The sequence below is a fragment of the Liolophura sinensis genome, chromosome 6, assembly GCF_032854445.1.
Source record: "Liolophura sinensis isolate JHLJ2023 chromosome 6, CUHK_Ljap_v2, whole genome shotgun sequence".
NCBI classification, from domain to species: Eukaryota; Metazoa; Mollusca; class Polyplacophora; order Chitonida; family Chitonidae; genus Liolophura; species Liolophura sinensis.
Window position 1 is genome coordinate 73,607,995 of NC_088300.1, and position 17,910 is coordinate 73,625,904.

At 38.1% G+C, this 17,910-nt stretch overlaps 2 protein-coding genes across 3 annotated transcripts; one reads left to right on the forward strand and one right to left on the reverse strand.

Annotated features, from left to right (window-relative positions):
* Positions 1-508: 508 nt before the first annotated feature.
* LOC135468717 (RING finger protein 24-like) lies at positions 509-9,464 on the reverse strand. Its single transcript, XM_064747115.1, has 6 exons — positions 9,424-9,464; positions 7,659-7,840; positions 4,486-4,525; positions 4,203-4,250; positions 2,933-3,012; positions 509-1,538 (listed from the first exon to the last, which is right to left on the reverse strand). Exons 1-6 carry the CDS (start codon positions 9,457-9,459, stop codon positions 1,415-1,417), a joined length of 510 nt encoding a protein of 169 aa, XP_064603185.1. The 5' UTR covers positions 9,460-9,464; the 3' UTR covers positions 509-1,414.
* Positions 9,465-9,553: 89 nt separating this feature from the next.
* On the forward strand, positions 9,554-17,352 carry LOC135468606 (F-box/WD repeat-containing protein 4-like). 2 transcript variants are annotated; one of them, XM_064746948.1, is made up of 9 exons: positions 9,554-9,931; positions 11,444-11,542; positions 12,327-12,527; positions 12,790-12,928; positions 13,433-13,527; positions 13,845-13,910; positions 14,335-14,475; positions 15,154-15,289; positions 16,582-17,352. In XM_064746948.1, exons 1-9 carry the CDS (start codon positions 9,696-9,698, stop codon positions 16,699-16,701), a joined length of 1,233 nt encoding a protein of 410 aa, XP_064603018.1. In that variant the 5' UTR covers positions 9,554-9,695; the 3' UTR covers positions 16,702-17,352. The 2 variants fall into 2 exon arrangements, with proteins under 2 accessions (XP_064603018.1, XP_064603019.1); XM_064746949.1 differs by having other exon boundaries at positions 12,348-12,527.
* The last annotated feature ends 558 nt before the right edge of the window (positions 17,353-17,910 follow it).

Consider the following 17,910-nt stretch of genomic DNA (forward strand, 5'->3'; position numbering starts at 1 on the left):
TTAGGACAGATATAAGCAGTGCTAAAAGCTAAAAAAAAATACATTTCTCTCAGTTTTCTTTTTAAGTAAAGATACATGTATCGATGTGTTGTTCATTAGATGGACTAACAATGTGACCAAAGAAAAACTGTGTATTCCTGTTACTATTATATTTCTACTGGCTAAAAAGGCAAGACCAGATGTCTGAAAATTTAGAAGAATTAGGGTTATTACTGGGTCATTCTAGTTTGAACTTAAATAAATCAGGCCTTGAACAGCTGATCACATCATCATCAATCGACTGGCAAGAAATGAGTTTCCCTAAACATCATCCCCCTGCTTCCCCCACCCCCACCCCCACCCCCTATTTTGTGATAAGGTTGAGTTAAACTTTAGAAAGGATTTCAATGCAAGATAAAGACCTTAGTCTCGGTAGCTTACGTTCCAAATTTATATCAATATCCTATAAACTTGAATGTAAAAAAAATTCATTCTGCTGAAATCTGTCAGAAATGCAGCAAAAAAAACCCAAAAAAAACCCACAAAAATAAAATATAAGTAGGCAACAATACTTAATTTAATCCATTAGTAGCACACAAGATGACCTACACCAAAAGTTGTCAAAATACTCCTGTTTGTGTAGCTTCTTCCTGTCTTTTTCAGTGGGGTTTACATTTCACAATTCATGATATCATCATTCATGAGTTAAGGCACGATGTAGATCAGAGATCTGTCACTAAATGCATTTTCATATAATCAACATATTGAGTATGTACCTTACACATACCAATATCAAAGATAAAGATCAATACACATTTTTTCTATCCCCTGACATAATTTTATGTCAACTGCACTCATCACACCTGTTTAAAATTCTTAGCAATTTGTCATAATATTTACAGTGTACAGCCCAATCCAGAATAAAAATGTAAAAATCATGTGGAATATGAAACCAAAAAATGCACTGACTTAAAATAATATTAGCAACAAAAGCAGCACTGCATCTAAACAAAACACAACCACCCGTATAAGTTCTGACAAAGAGCACTTTACATATAAATATTATAAACACAACCCTCACCCACATTCTGATCGTGTATAATTTGTGGTACATGTATAAATATATAAAACAAAATCTGGCATACATTTACACATAAATATACAATCCACATTAATATTAACATGTATCCTGTACACAAATATACAAACTTTACATATACTACATGTATGTATTTATAAACCTTTTAACCAAAGAGACAGACAAATTAAACATTACAATGTTAAATGAAAAATTTACCTGCAACTGTATTTTGCATACATATGTAAAATATAACACAGCATATGTGTGTCAACCTTCTAGATGATACAAATAGGGGTACATGTATTGTATGGTAAGGTAAGTCAACAGTTAGATATAAGTATTGATAATCTGGGATCAGATGGACGACACCGTGACAGCATGACCCACTAAGACTGTCCTCTCCGTCGAAGTCAAAGGTCGTACTTGTGACTTGCACATAGGACAAGTGTTGTGAAACCTCAGCCACTGGATGATACACCTGGGGAGCAAATGTTTGACACTGGTTCACACACAACTAGGCCAAAATACAGGTGCTGTTACAAAACATATAAAAACAACCGCATGCAACATAGACATGTAGAATACCTTAGTCACTGTGATGGATATACAGATTTCCTATATAGTCCTAGACTAAAACTGATACCTGAATGGAAGAAATCTTAAAATACTGGGGCCACTTTCACAAAGATGTAGTACTTGTACCATATCGCATGTACAGAATAATGGTACATTAATATTGACATATAAATGTATGATAAATAAATGTTGTACACCGCTTTCCAAAAGTGGCCCCTGGACTGCACTGTACAGCTTAATATTAAATACTGTATTTCTAGGGTTAGTTTATAGCCTTGCACTTTGAGAAATACTTAAAGACTTAAAGCTCACAATGCACTGCACTCAAAATAGCCATTTTCTTGCACGTCAGGATGAGATTTAGCTTTCTAATATTATTTCATCTTTAAGACCTTAAAAGAAAGAACAACAAATAACATAATCTTAGTTACTGCCAAAGAGGGGTGGAAGGCAAAGTTGGGTTTGCCCTACTTCAGACAAAACAGCTGCATTCACAAGTTATAGAAATAAGTCGCATTTGATTATCACACTGACAACATGGCAGTGCTTTCCATTTTCTTAATGAAAGTGATTTTACTTGCTTTGAACTGCTTTACAATGGTTATGCAACATCACAGAAACAAACTTTTATTGATGGATATATACATTTGTTCCTGTGATTTTTTTAAAAAGAAAATGAGGAATGTAGGCATTTCAATGTTCAAAGTATGGACAAAGCAAATCAAACTTGGGATCATTACAGTGGAAGACAGTTTTAAATAGAAAAAAAACATGTACCAGTGGGTAAAGACAAGGCCTTCTGTTTGGTATCCAATATTTAAGCATTCGTCTAGTCATTTTTAAGAATACAAATATGCAAATCAATGTACTCTAAATCTACTTAAAGTTCATAGGTCAGAATAATCTTTAGCTCTACAGACATGACGGACAGGAAGAAACTTAAAAGAACAATGAATGTACATAGAAATAAACAGTATTATGGCTACACTGTGGCTGGGACTAATATTCGTTATAGTGTACTAAACAGTTATATATTAGTCCTAGACCCCACGTATAGCACTGATTCTAGTGCTGAGCACTAGCTCTGGCAACACAGGTTCAAACTACAGACAGTAGGGTCAGCCACTCAATGGTCAACTGTGTAAATGTCACAAGGACTTAACATGCACAATGTTTCTAAATATTAAAACAGCTGTTGTAATGAGTACGTTGGTGTGGCTATGAGGGTCCCCTCAAGAGAGTGGTAATTCAATACACAGAAAGGCACTAGGATTCCTTGTATAACCAAAGACTTACTTGACATGGAAGGCATGTTTACATGGACACAAGCCTATCTCCTCCTTCTGGGAGAAGTCCTCTAGACAAACTGCACACGTCTGAGGACAAATATTGGACAGACATATATGTAGGACATTAATTCTGGTAAACAAAGATGCACCATTTTCAGAGCTAAAGAAACTCTACATCACCAGACCGACTTTGTGCGACATAAAGGAAGTTTCTTCTTGATTGTATGTCAGCAACTCACATGATAAAAAATATTCCTGTCAATATATCTAAGAAGTATTTACCATCAAGAATCATTTTCTCTTCAATCATCACAGATGAATACATGTATGCTAGCTTTGTGCAAGAGTCTACGTTGTATTTCTTGCCGGTTAAACAAATGGTTACTGAATAAACTATCCACCTGTGAGTGTGAAACTTTCATTTCTTAACCCACTGATAATCAGTTCTTCAATAATAATCAATTACAATCAATAAAGTATAGCATACTCATCACCTATAATTAGCATACAGATGCAGTACCAGTCCACAAACACGCTATGTTGCCCATCAATTTTGGCACAAATCCCTACTAACTGCCTTCATTACACCTTAATAAAATGAAAAGTGGAGGCCTCTGACAGCCTTTACACAATGAAGATAGCCATTATTCTATGAGTTCCTGAAACAGGTAACTTTGTAAATATTACAAAGATTGGTGAGAATATTAAGAAAGCACAAGTTTACAGGTCACGGGGAAGATATTGTACAAAATTACCTGGTAATCCCTGCAGTCCATTTTGGAGGACTTGTGTGGACAGGATAATTTCAGTACGCTACTTCCCGTTAACTTTATAACGTTGCAGGAGGTATAAAAATCTTCAAGCAGCCTAAACAACCAAGGACATCTTCAGAATCCACTTCACAATTATACATCCCACACTTTCTTACTTTGGTGACGTAAACGCTGAGAGCTGTCAAAACAACTTTCCAGAGGGGTGGGGGGGGGTGAGGTGGGGGCTTGTGTGGGAGGTGGGGGGGTGGGGGGTGGAGAACCTTATTTGGGGGCACTCAGTGGCTCCCATGTTCCCAGTATGTTCATCAATGATATCAATTCTGAATAATTCTAACCATAGCGGGAAAAACTGCATAAAATAGAGGGGCTATTACAAAGTATAAACAATGCCTCAAAAATGGAAAAAAAAATACAAATTTTTTTTTGCCTGTCTTTCTTCATTTTCCTTAAAACCCTTTGTCATTTTATGCCGTATCAGATAAACACATAATCAGTCAAACTCACATCATTCTGAATTTTCTTCCTCTTCATTTTTCTTGTGTCATAGACAACCTGAAAACAGTCACATCATTGACTTTAATACAGGTACATGTAATCTAAATGTTCTCTATAAACTGGTGGGTTGGAGGAATATTGCTTAGAGATATCTGAATGACCGACGGTCACAGGGTATACTATCTTTCTTGATTCTTGTGTACATGTTCACATGCTATGATTATGCACTCTGACAGCCCAAACCAGTGTAAATGCCTTTCTCAGACAAGGGTGACATAAATGTAAATCTTACCTTTTTATAGCCAACCTCTCTCTGTCCTTGTTTCTTCAACCTAAAAACAAACCTAAACATTAGCTAACATATATCAGCACATGATAAGTATGTGTATCTTTGAGGCAAACTTTGGCATTTTTTATTTAGGCTTATGGGAGGATGAAGTTCAGCGGTTTGCCGGGAAGAAACACTTGTAACTCCAAACCTCAGGCTTCTTGGCTTAAAACCTTCACTGAAACTTAATTTAGTTCAGGTTGTGACACAAGGTTTGTGCAGCACATCACTTGGTAAATTCTGTTTCCTGGACCTTTTCACACAGAATGACCATGCCTTTCCTGTGACTTTCCAGGATCTTTTCACACAGAATTCCATGCCTTTTCTGTGACTCTCCAGGACCTTTTCAAACAGAATTTCATGCCTCTCCACGACCTATTCACACAGAATTCCATGCCTTTCCTGTGACTCCCCAGGACCTTTTCACACAGAATTCCATGCCTTTCCTGTGACTCTCCAGGACCTTTTCACACAGAATTCCATGCCTTTCCAGGATCTATTCACACAGCATTCAATGCCTTTCCTGTGAATTTCATTACCAGTTCACTGACCTTCAAAACTATGTAGTGCTTTCCACTTTTTGATGAACATTTGACCATTTAGCTATTTGCAAACTAATAACAACTAATAATCTTACTTCACTTAAATATCAAGACTTTGAAACTTAAAACAAGCGCTCTATTAACAGTTTGCAATGTTTTTGTCACCTTAATCAATTCCAGCACTTCCAAAGATATTCATTGATGTGCTCACAAAGTTCATGACTTCTGAAAGCCTGGACATTTCCATTTCAAATTCCTAGCCTTTCAAGAATTTTCCAGGGATGCATGAATCCTGTGACAGTTTAGTACAAGCACACAAGTTAACTTATCAAGGGATACAATACAAGCTATGACAGCTTAGTACAAACACATAAGCTCACTTATCAAGGATTATAACACAAGCTATGACATCACTGCACAAACACACAAGCTCACTTCTCAAAGGTAACAATACAAGCTATGGAGTTTAGTGCAAACCCACAAGCTCACTTGTCAAGGGTTACTATGAGGGCTTAGTGCAAACAGTTTTTTTACACACAAGCTCACTTCTAAAAGGTAACAATACAAGCTATGACAGCTTGGTACAAACACACAACCTCACTAATCAAGGGTTACAATATAAGCTATAACAGCTTGGTTCAAACACACAACCTCACTTATCAAGGGTTACAATATAAGCTATGGCAGCTTACTACAAACACACAACCTCACTAATCAAGGGTTACAATAGAAACTATGACAGCTTAGTACAAAAACACAAGCTCACTTATCAAGGGTTACAATATAAGCTATGACAGCTTAGTACAAGCACACAAGTTCACTGATCAAGGGTTACAATGCGAGCTATGACAGCTTAGCACAAACACCCAAGCTCACTTATCAAGGGTTACAATACAAGCTATGACAGCTTAGTACAAGCACACAAGTTCACTTATCAAATGTTACAATACAAGCTATGACAGCTTAGTACAAGCACACAAGTTCACTGATCAAAGGTTACAATACAAGCTATGACAGTTTAGTACAAACACCCTAGCTCACTTCTCAAGGGTTATAATAAAAGCTATGACAGCTTAGTGCAAAAACACACAAGCTCACTTACCAAAGGTTACAATACAAGCTATGAAAGCTTAGTGCAAACACACAAGCTCAATTCTCATAGGTAACAATACAAGCTATGACAGCTCAGTACAAACACACAAGCTCACTTATCAAGGGTTACAATATAAGCTATGACAGCTTAGTACAAGCACACAAGTTCACTGATCAAGGGTTACAATGCGAGCTATGACAGCTTGGTACAAAAACACAAGCTCACTTATCAAGGGTTACAATACAAGCTAGGACAGCTTAGTACAAATACACAAGCTCACTTATCAAGGGTTACAATACAAGCTATGAAAGCTTAGCACAAACACCCAAGCTCACTTATCAAGGGTTACAATACAAGCTATGACAGCTTAGTACAAGCACACAAGTTCACTTATCAAATGTTACAATACAAGCTATGACAGCTTAGTACAAGCACACAAGTTCACTGATCAAAGGTTACAATACAAGCTATGACAGTTTAGTACAAACACCCTAGCTCACTTCTCAAGGGTTATAATAAAAGCTATGACAGCTTAGTGCAAAAACACACAAGCTCACTTACCAAAGGTTACAATACAAGCTATGAAAGCTTAGTGCAAACACACAAGCCCAATTCTCATAGGTAACAATACAAGCTATGACAGCTCAGTACAAACACACAAGCTCACTTGTCAAGGGTACTATGACGGCTTAGTGCAAACACAAAAGCTCACTTGTCAAGGGTTACTATGACGGCTTAGTGCAACTCACAAGCTCACTTGTCAAGGGTTACTATGACGGCTTAGTGCAAACAGTTTTTTACACACAAGCTCACTTGTCAAGGGTTACAATACACGCCATGGCAGCTTAGAACAAACCCACAAGCTCACTTATCAAGGGTTACAATTCAAGCTATGACAGATTAGCTAACTTATCAAGGGTTACAATACAAGCTATGACAGCTTAGTACAAACGCACAAGCTCACTTATCAAGAGTTACAATACAAGCTATGACAACTTAGTACAAACACACAAGCTCACATGTCAAGGTTTACAATTCAAGCTATGATAACTTAGCCCACTTTGTCAAACCAAATGGAGGGCCTCCGTGGCTCAGTTGGTTAACGCGCTAGCGCAGCATAATGACCCATGAGCCTCTCACCAATGTAGTAACTATGAGTTCAAGTCCAGCTCATGCTGACTTCCTCTCCGGCCATACGTGGGAAGGTCTGGCAGCAACCTGCAGATGGTCGTGGGTTTCCTCCCACCATAATGCTGGCCTCCGTCGTATAATCAAATAACTAAATGAATAAATCAAACTAAATGTATAATAACTTGCCACACATGTTTTTCAGATACATCAATCCACTAATTTGAACCAGACTGGAGTTCAAAATGAAAGCTTCTAAAAACTCAGTTTTTACAAGATATGTCTGTTTAAATATTTAATACATGCACAATCTCTTCTTTAGAGCGGCCATTAGAATGCCACTTGCAGTATGATCTAGAAGTGTAATACTTTACCTCCACATGTAGCAACAGAAGGCAAAGGTAAGCAGTAAGGTGAGGACTCCCACACCGAAGAGAGGGAAGGACACATTCAGTGGAAAGTCCATAGAATCTACGATGAGGCCCAACAGAGGGGCGTGAGTATGCTCGGCAACAGTATATTCGTAAATCAGTGCCTCTCTACATTCCACTTCATCCTACAAGAGCAGAAGGACAAGCATTAGCCCGTATCTAAAGTAACATAAAACCACTGTTAATGTTCTGACAACTACTTTTGAATTTAAACAAAAAATAATAAATGGCATTTCTTACTAAGCAAGACATAAGGATCAAAAAAAAATTTTTTTCCAAAGAGAACAGCCATCTCTTTTGGAGCACATCCATTTAGTACTGTAAACACCATTAAAATGCCTACATGGTGTAGACTGACATACTTTCAATTCTGAAGTGTGCTGTCATTCTGAGGTGTGTTTCACACTACTGAAATGAAATCTAGGCATGCTTTTAACACCTATTTCTGCATGTGTGAACTTAGGCCAGGTGTCAATCGACCTTACAACTGGGTGAAAATGTACGGAAAACTAGATGGGGCACTGGTTTTAGCAGCTGTATGCGTGTTTTCGATTACCAAAAACTGCTGGTTCGCCAACTGCTCAGAGTTGACTCTATCAAATCAACAAGTTGTATCCAAATGTATTTATTGCTAGTGCTTGCATCTACAGCTGCTCAAAGCGTTGCATCACAGTCAACAGGTCACATGACAGTTGTGAGACAGAGCTCATGCACAGATGCCACAAGTTGTAGTCATGTACTGATGATGTCACAAGTTGTAGTCATGTACTGATGATGTCACAAGTTATGGTCCTGTACTGAAGATGCCACAAGTTGTAGTCATGTACTGAAGATGCCACAAGTTGTAGTCATGTACTGAAGATGCCACAAGTTGTAGTCATGTACTGAAGATGTCACAAGTTATGGTCATGTACTGAAGATGCCACAAGTTGTAGTCACTTAATAAAGCCGTCAACTTGTGAATTAGACCCAGTCTTATAAAGCGACCCACCTTTACCACTAAGCTGAGTCAGCATTTTAGGAATCCTGTTAGCATATATACTCACCGGGTGAGGGTGAGGGCAAATAATTAAACTAATGCAGCTCTAAAAGCCGAGAGTTTATGGTAGGTCTACTTGCTAGACTGAATCTCGCATAGCTGGTCTGTCAGGTAGCAGCAGCCTTAAAATCACCCCTTTCACCCGTGCTAGTTCAGGAGAGGCCCAACCCTGTCTTGCCTCAACCTGTGTGAAATTGTGATATTCCTGAAATGGCAATTCGGCATAATGTACAATTTAGTACCGCCTACCCTAATTCATCTTCCATATGCATAGCGTGCACAGAAAATTACGTCACAGCACGTGTAATCCATTATTGGGGATTTTTAGGTTGAGGTTTTTGTCACGCGGTAGGGTGACATCAATTCAGTGATGAAGCAGCTTTTCTCAATGATTATATGAGAAGGGTCTCATTGACTACCAAAAGCATCAACCTAGTCTTTGCCGCCATTTGTAGACGTTACCTGTTGTTACATTAGCATCGCAGTACTGTACCCGTCCCTGGAATGGAAGTTGAACTTTTTTTTTTTTTTTTTACACTTTCTGGGGAACGTGACAGTGCAATATTTCTCATATTTTTTCTTTCGACAGACAAATGCAACTTTACCTAACACTGTACAAATAGTGCTACCTAGAAAATTTGTTGTAGGTTAAACCGAATTTTACCGTACCTTCTGACATGATTCAGTTGCGCTTCGCAACGACATAGAGATAAGGTTGCACACGGAAGACGATCCGACTTATGGCAAAACACCACAGTCACATGACCAGTCACATGATCGCTGCGTAGCCGCAAACAAACATGGAGGGACAAATTTCGTAACTTACATTTCGTCTGTCGCAATTTTTAGAAAATCTACACAAAAGATGATAAGAGTAGCGGAAAGAATCGAGTACTCAACACCGAAGAGGTTTCTTCTCCTAAAAGACTTTTGGTTCGATCATGGACAACTGTCTCAGTTGTCCGGCAGGAGCTGGAAATACTCCCACCAGCCTTGCGGTGACAGATTTGCCGGATGACGTGTTATTTATAATTTTGAAATACCTCGATAAACAGAGCCTTGGGCGTCTAAGTCGCGTGTGTAAAATCTTCTATTTTCTGATCGGAGGTGACTGTGTGTGGTTACGTCATTCTAGAAGATCCACAATTGTCCAGGCTAGGCATTTGGATAATACAAGGTTTGTGAACAGCTTGGATAGGAAAAGCTCCGAATAAACTACAACAGCTGTACAAGTAATGTAGTCTTCATGCAGCCAGTTCTGCTCTTGAAACACGCACATTGAAGTAGGCCTAGTGTTAATCTGTAATAATTTTTAGCGTTTTGACGAGTTCAGTGGGTATACCGTTCATGTAATGCAAAATGCAGATGGTATTTGAATTTCACTAAGTCTCCCAAAATACTCTTGCAATTTACTCTGCAATAAATTGTAATATATGCGCAAGGAAAACATTGTATGTACATAGCCCTGGATGACTACACTTCGCTTTTCTATATTTGTGCTGGTGCTCGCATATTCATGGCTGGGTCCCATTCACCCTGGTTGGAAGCTTCACAAAGTGTCCGAAAATATTTGATTTCTAACCTCTTGGAATGTCCATGCAGTTACTCCTGTACAGTGTTTCTATTGCCCTAGACTGTCAGATGGATAGAATCCCAAAGGTAAATGTCCATCTGTAGTACAGCAAGTTCAACTCCTCCACTCGCTTGAACTTCACAAAGATGGCCGCTCATCACATACATCTGGGTTCCTGGGATTCACATGCCCTTTGTTTGCAATCATGAGGCCCAGAATCCAGAATACAACAGACAGAAACTTGGAATCAGTAGACATTATGGATGGATATTTACCTTTGGAATGATGGACAGCTCAAGATTTTAACTGTGGCATTCTGGGAAAGACTTGCGGGGGAAGTTAGCTATCGACTATTTTCTGACACTTTGCAAAGCTTCCTACCAAGGTGAACAGGACCCAGCGATGATTAAGTGAGTGCCAGTACAAATGTGAAAAAGCAGAATGTAGTCATTCAGGGCTAGTATGTACATAGCCAGAGTTTCCTGTTTTTGATCTGTCCTGTTTTTGTTCTTAGCTGTGTGAATCAAAACTAAGACAAAAATGGTGAAGAAATCTGTTGACTGTTTTAAGGTGTTATAAAACTGAATACTTTTTCATTCACCTTCACAATCATGTAAGCATGCTGTTTGGTGATTCAGGTCCATGTTCATGTTATCAAGTATACTTTATGAGACATGGTTGTACATTTTCCTTTTTTACAGTAGGTGTTTCCATCCATAAACTTCACTTGACTTCACCAACCGAATAATGGTGGTGGTCATTGTTATTGACCTATGGTGGATCAAATGCTTGAAAAATTAGAGACTCACATTATTGAGTCTCTTATCGTGATAATTGTCTTACTCCTATCATTGTTCAAAACACAGAAAAAACAGGTTTACTTTTTAAAAAAAATGTTTCAGTTAAATTCATAAATTAATTTTGGTTTTAGCTATCTTTGCGTTCTACAAAAAGAACTAGCAGATGAAACTCATTCTGTTGTTTTGTTTTTTTTTTTATATTTTTTGCTGAAAACTATTTTAAGTGCTATTTTGGAGGGAGGGAGCTGAGAACTATTTAAATTATTCTAATTTATTTCACTAAGTCATAATGTTTCTCTTTTCTGTTTCTTTTCAGAGTAACAAAGCACTTGTCCTTGAAGGAGCAATGTAGGACATCTTACAATTGGACTGAGGGCCATTTTAGAGATGTCATTTTGGCCAGACACTCCAGCAGGTACTTCAGATTCTATTTCACCATTTACATATTAGCCTGTCTAAATCAAGCAGTTACTGTCAGTGTTCATCAAGAAGGCTGCAGATACATTATACTAGCTTCATGAACGTGAAATATGAATACATGTACTACATTTAACCTGTGATCCATCCCTGAATTACTTATTTTGCCTGTTTCTGTGAGTTCTGTTGATCTTATCCAAAAGTTCAGCCAAAATTACAATTTTATCACTTACATGTATTCACCTCTAAAAATGCGCTCTTTATTGTAAAACGTCAGGGCAAATGCTGTATGTCTTCCATTTGTTATAAAGTACATGTGTAACATGAAGCCAGGGTAAATTTTCAACTGTTCAGTCTGGGCCATGGGATGATGAACATCTTACATTTTCCAGCTGATACAAAATATATTTACACAGCCAGCTAACTGTACAAAAGATCACCAAGCCTAACCGCTCTGAATTCATTTTAGGTTGGAATCATCTGTGGTCAAGCAATTAGTAAGCTAGCACAGCTGATAACTGATGAGCCTCTCACCAGTGCGGCCACTGTGAGTCAAGCTTATGCTTGCTTCCTTTCCAACCATATGTGAGAGGTCTGTCAGCAATGGGGGAATGGTTGTGGGTTTCCCATGGGCTACGCTTGGTAACCTCCCACCATAATGCTGGTCGAGGTCACTTAAGTGAAATAGTCTTCATGCTATTTCATGCTATTCTTGAGTACGACGTGAAATACCGCACAAATAAACAGATAAATATTGTGTTGTTTAGTACATGGCGGTGTAGCCGTATTTTTGTTTTTCACAGGCAGTTGCCCTGGGTGCAGCTTAATGAGGACTGTTTATGGATGTCAACTCGGAATGAGATCAAATGCTACAGTCGAAGAAAAGCAGGTTTCCGAGAAAACAAACGACGACGTCTGACAGGAGTTCTGGCTGACATCAGTCGCTTCAGAAGTAAAGATGGGGTTATTGCTGCGAGTTGCAGGTACATTTGTACTTACATTTATACCATTGGAGTGGATGTTATGGTGGTATTAGAATGGAGGATATAGAAGTGTAGCCTTGGCCAAAAGAAGTGCCAGAATTCCATAGATTAATTTTAATCAGTCTAAATTTGCAGTATTGATATCTGCCCTTTATTTTAGGTTATATACCTGTCTAAATCAGCCTTCATTTGTTCCAATAACTAATTCACTCTGTAGACTTGAAATATTTTGTTCACAGTGTACTGTTACTTATCTTTGCAGGGATGGAAGCGTGTGTGGATGGCATACAGACAACGGGGAACACTGGTTTTACTGTGACCGCCTTCATACTGGTGAGGCACAGTGTGTGGATTTCTATGACAACACAATTATCTCAGGATCAAGGGACAAAACTGTGAAAGTAAGCTGATATCAAATTAGCCATTTTATGGAATCGGAAGACTAAATGCTCATGTTGTGTGCCCCAAGTTACGGGGTAGAATCAAGCGCTTACTAGTTTGCCTACACCTTGACGTCATTAGACTTGTCAGGCACCCAGCCAAAGGTACCTGTTAAACACCAGTCAGATGAATTAATGAAGAAAAGGAAAACTGACTTGGGTTAACCTTTCCATTTGATATAATACATGCCTATGAGAGTATGGTGCAGGAAATTATGGGAAAAATTTCACAAATAAAATAATTTTTTTTTTGATGTAGTTCTGGTTGATAACATGGTAAATGGATTGATGGGAAAATAGTCTGTGCAAGATAACTATCCCTTGGCCACTGAGGTCACTGATGACAAAAATTTGTCTTACAACTGACCATGCCGATATTCATGTACATCTAGGTAAGTTTCTTAAGTACAAACGCATTTAAATTATTAAAAAAACATCAAATCATTGACTGTTTTCTGCACACAGGTTGTGACAGTAAACTCACGGCATGGTGACAAGGAAGGGGAGACAATCATCTGCGATGACAGGGTCTGGTCTCTGTCCGTATGTCCTGATGGAAGGTAAATATGTACTGTACATTTCTTGCTTATGGTTGTTTTTTATATTGTTTGATTAAAGTTTAATATAGGTATTTGATAAGAAGTAGTATGTTTTTCAGATCAGTGTTTTATTTATTGCCTTATGCTTTGGTTCCGCAATTTTCTGTTGCACTATAATTGGTAGAAGCTTTCACATAATGGATGCTCAAAGATCTACATGAAATAAGACTGATATGGAGTTATATGCACTTGAAGATAAAACTTAGAGCATCCAGTTTTATACATGCAACAATCTACCAAGTGCAGCCGCTCATATACCTGGTTTGATTACTTACCAGCTCTTTTGCTGTGGGCACTTCAGGCTGTTGTGGAGATTCAGCATTATCCTTGTTTGATCTGAACAGGTGAGTGTTAATTTAAATGTACATGTAATTGTACATAAAATAGGACATGTCACGTGATGTAACACATTTCTAATACATACATGGTACACTGGCCCAGTGCTCAAAGTTGAGTATTTTCAGATACACCTTTTGTTGTGTTATGGTGAACATGGATTCATGTAGATATTAGACCAGGATAAGACCATGTTTATTTATGTGTCTTGTTCCTTGGTTGATTGTATTGCCAAAGGTTTTTAGTTATTAACTATTGACAGAAGTTAATGACACTGAGATTGTTATTTATGTATTAAAGTTTTGTCTGATCTGAAAGTTGTTAATAAAGGGAAGCTACTCATAGTATTCAAGTGTTGCATTTCTTCTCAGCGAGCTATCTCCCTTAGTCTAGATGTGTACCACTATTTCTTTTTTTTTTTTTTTCCTTCAGCTGTAACAGATTGCAGGACCTGCCTACTGGTCCTCGGCGGGGAGCAGGTGTGTTAGACATACAGTTTGACTCACCACACACACTGCTATCTTGTGGTTACGACACATTTCTCAGGCTCTGGGATACAAGAACTGGCACATGGTAAGATGTTTACAAATGTCACCAGTCAGACAGGATTAAAAGTTATAGCTGTTTTGAAGTTCTTGTATTTGAACCTCTATCAAAACTGGACATTTGTGTGTTTAATAATTTCATTCAGCAAAGTCACTAGATTGTCTGAGGGAATCATTTTATTGTTGGATTTATGTGTTTTAACTTTCTGTTTTTTGTCATTGTGTATCAATCTGGGTTATCTGTTTGCACTGAATTCAGTCTAACTTGTTTTTAGATTTTAGATGTGTTACTGGTTGTGGCTTACATTGTATTAACTGTTAAATTAGATTGGAAGCCAGGTCAGAGAGTACTGAAGTCGCCTTTCCCTAATTATACACTTCACCAGCCAGAATGACCAATTCTGTGTCTCAGCAGCTGAAGCTAAGTCATGCTAAGAACATATAATTGTTCAGCTGTCTGTCTGAAGAACGATTCTTTTTTGCCTTTGTCTATCTGAGTGTGCACATGTTGATTGTTTTTTTGCAGTTGTCTATGTGAAAAGTAAGCATGTGGTGATTGCTTTGTGCTGTTCTCTGCTTGAGTGTGCACATGGTGATTGTTTTTTGCTGTTGTCTATGTGAAGAGTAAGCATGTGGTGATTGCTTTGTGCTGTTCTCTGCTTGAGTGTGCACATGGTGATTTTTTTTTTGGCTGTTTATTTCTCAGTGTATCTAGTTGGGAGGAGCCATTTGATTCTGCACTCTATTGTGTGCAATCAGACCAGTGTAACGTGATGGTGACAGGGACTGCTCGGCATGGGATGTCAAGACTCTGGGACAAGAGGCAGACAGAACCGCTTCAGGTGAGCTCCACACCTGTAGTTCATCTGTTCTTCACTTTACATCAGGTCGTTCATCTGTTTGTCAGGTTGTTCCTCTGTTCATCAGGTTGTTCAACTGTTTGTCAGGTTGTTCATCTCTTCATCGGTTTGTTCAACCGTTCATCAGGTTGTTCATCTCTTCATGATATCTATTGGTGAAATTGTTGCCGCCTGCTTTGTCCGGTTTCCTCCCACCATAATCCTGCTGCTGTCGTATATGTGAAATATTCTTGAGTACGGGGTAAACAGCAATGAAATAAATAAATAAATATTGATGAACTTAATCTCAGACTGTGAACAAGTCTCGAAATTTTTAGGGGACCTCCGTGGCTCAGTTGGTTAGCACGCTAGCACAGCGTAATGACCCGGGAGACTCAGTTTGATTGATGTGAGTTTGAGCCCAGCTCATGCTGGCTTCCTCTCCAGCCGTACATGAGAAGCAGCTTGCGGGTCGTGAGTTTCCCCCGGGCTGTGCCCGTTTTCCTCCCACCATAATGCTGGTCGCCGTCGTATAAGTGAAATATTCTTGAGTATGGCATAAAATAGAAATCAAAATCTTTATTGAACATCTGTTGGTTACAATGAACTAATATTGGCCAAAGGCTTCTGATGCGGACTGGACGAACAATGACTAGTATGATAGGAAAACGTGTAAATGACATCCACAATTATTTTTTTTTCCATATACATGTATGTATATATATCTTCATGCCGACATAGGCCTGCATGATGTCTTTTTTATATAAAAATTTAATATTTACTATTTTGGATAAGTATGGTTGAAACAACACAAAAGGAACTAAGTTAAAGACTTAGTAGTACAGTAGAGAAAAAACAAAAGTTCTAGAAAATATACTCAAAACTACTAGATACTCCATTTAGACTAAGTCCTAGCATAAGCTACAGCCAAACCATTCATTTAATAGAGCTTTGGATTCTCTAACTGTGGCATGTGGTTCCACAACTTTGCACCTTGGTAGCTAAGAGGGTTATACCTGCACTCATTCGGTATCAAGGTAAAATAACAAACCAGCAATTGTTGTATTTCATGCAGTATGATACTTGTCAGTGTAATGGTAGATGCTGACACGTGATGTTGGCAAGGATTAAATGATTACCTTCTTCATACTTACCAATGTTGGCATAACATTTACAAAATTCCAAATCATGACCATCTGCCTACAATGAACAGCTATTAAACCTGTGAAGTGACACATATGTTATGATGTGTTGGTTTATTTTATTGAAAGTGGTGATTTTCTTGTCTTTTCCAGCAATATTACTGCGGCTTGAGGAGCAGTCCTGTGTATTCCCTGGCTTTTGATCAGACCAGTCTCTATGTGGCGTTGGATTTGAGTCTCCACTTATTAGATTTCTCAGTGTTTTCACAATAATAAAAAATTCCTCATCACCCAGATCATGTACATGTAATTTCTCAATGTTGTATGGCTATTAACCTTTTGGTGTTGAATCTGAAAATTTATAGTAGAATTAATATCAGTAAGTGCCATAATGAGGGACATTGTAAATTTCTTTTGAATTCATCATCAAGAACTGCTCCTAAAATGGTTTTTGGTCTTATTAGATGCTAAGTACAGCTTAATTATACAAAACCGCAAAGAACAAAAAAAACATGTCGGAATACAATTGACACAGATCCATGCTTCATCACTCCCAACAACAATTTAATCACGTTCTGGTACAGATGCACGAAAAAAATCATGTACTGATTTATTAACTCTAAAGGTTGGATAGGAATAGATGCAGGTGTTATTGTCATTCTGTAGTTGTGTAAACGCTACAGTGTAAATCGTGGACACCTGTTTAGGTGTGACATTTGGTAGGTTTGCATCGGTAACAATATTTTATATATGGAAGATGTGATTTATTTACTTATTTATTTGATTTGTGTTTTATGCCACAAGAATATTGCAGGTATACAACGTCGGCAAGCATTATGTTAGGAGGAAACATGGCAGAGCCCGAGGGAAATCCATGACCATTTGCAGGTTTCTGGCAGACCTTCCCACATATGTCTGGGGACTGGAGGACTTAAAATGTTTATGCATAATCAGCTGTGTTTCAGTACCCTAATCTCTACTGTGTCTGTAAAAGATAAAGAACAGTTTATGATTAACACAACTTTTTAATACTTTTTATTTCATATGGCTAGGAACAAAACTTTCCCCATCTTGATCAATGTTACCTCTGGTGCCAGAGGTGTACATCCGTTTGTTGATAAGGTTCTGGTCGTGTCTTCTACCGGCCCTGTGCAGTCAGTAAATTGTCACATTCAAGTTAAATTAACTTTCTGTTGCTCATGAATTATCACTGTGATCCATAATTTTCTCAGTATAGAATAAAATTATTGAATGGTTTTCAAGGCAGTCTGGAGAGTAATATTTGATGTGGAACAGACATAGTGATGAAAACAGTTTGACTGATTCTTGCATTTCTGCTGTTCAATTCATTATAATTTTGTTTTCGTTTTTCAGTTGTTACGACTAAGTTGTTACTACACGACAGTAAGATTATGGCATTGGGTCAATTCCAAGACTTTGTTTTTGTGGTTAACATAGGCAGCTTCACATATTTCGATTTTT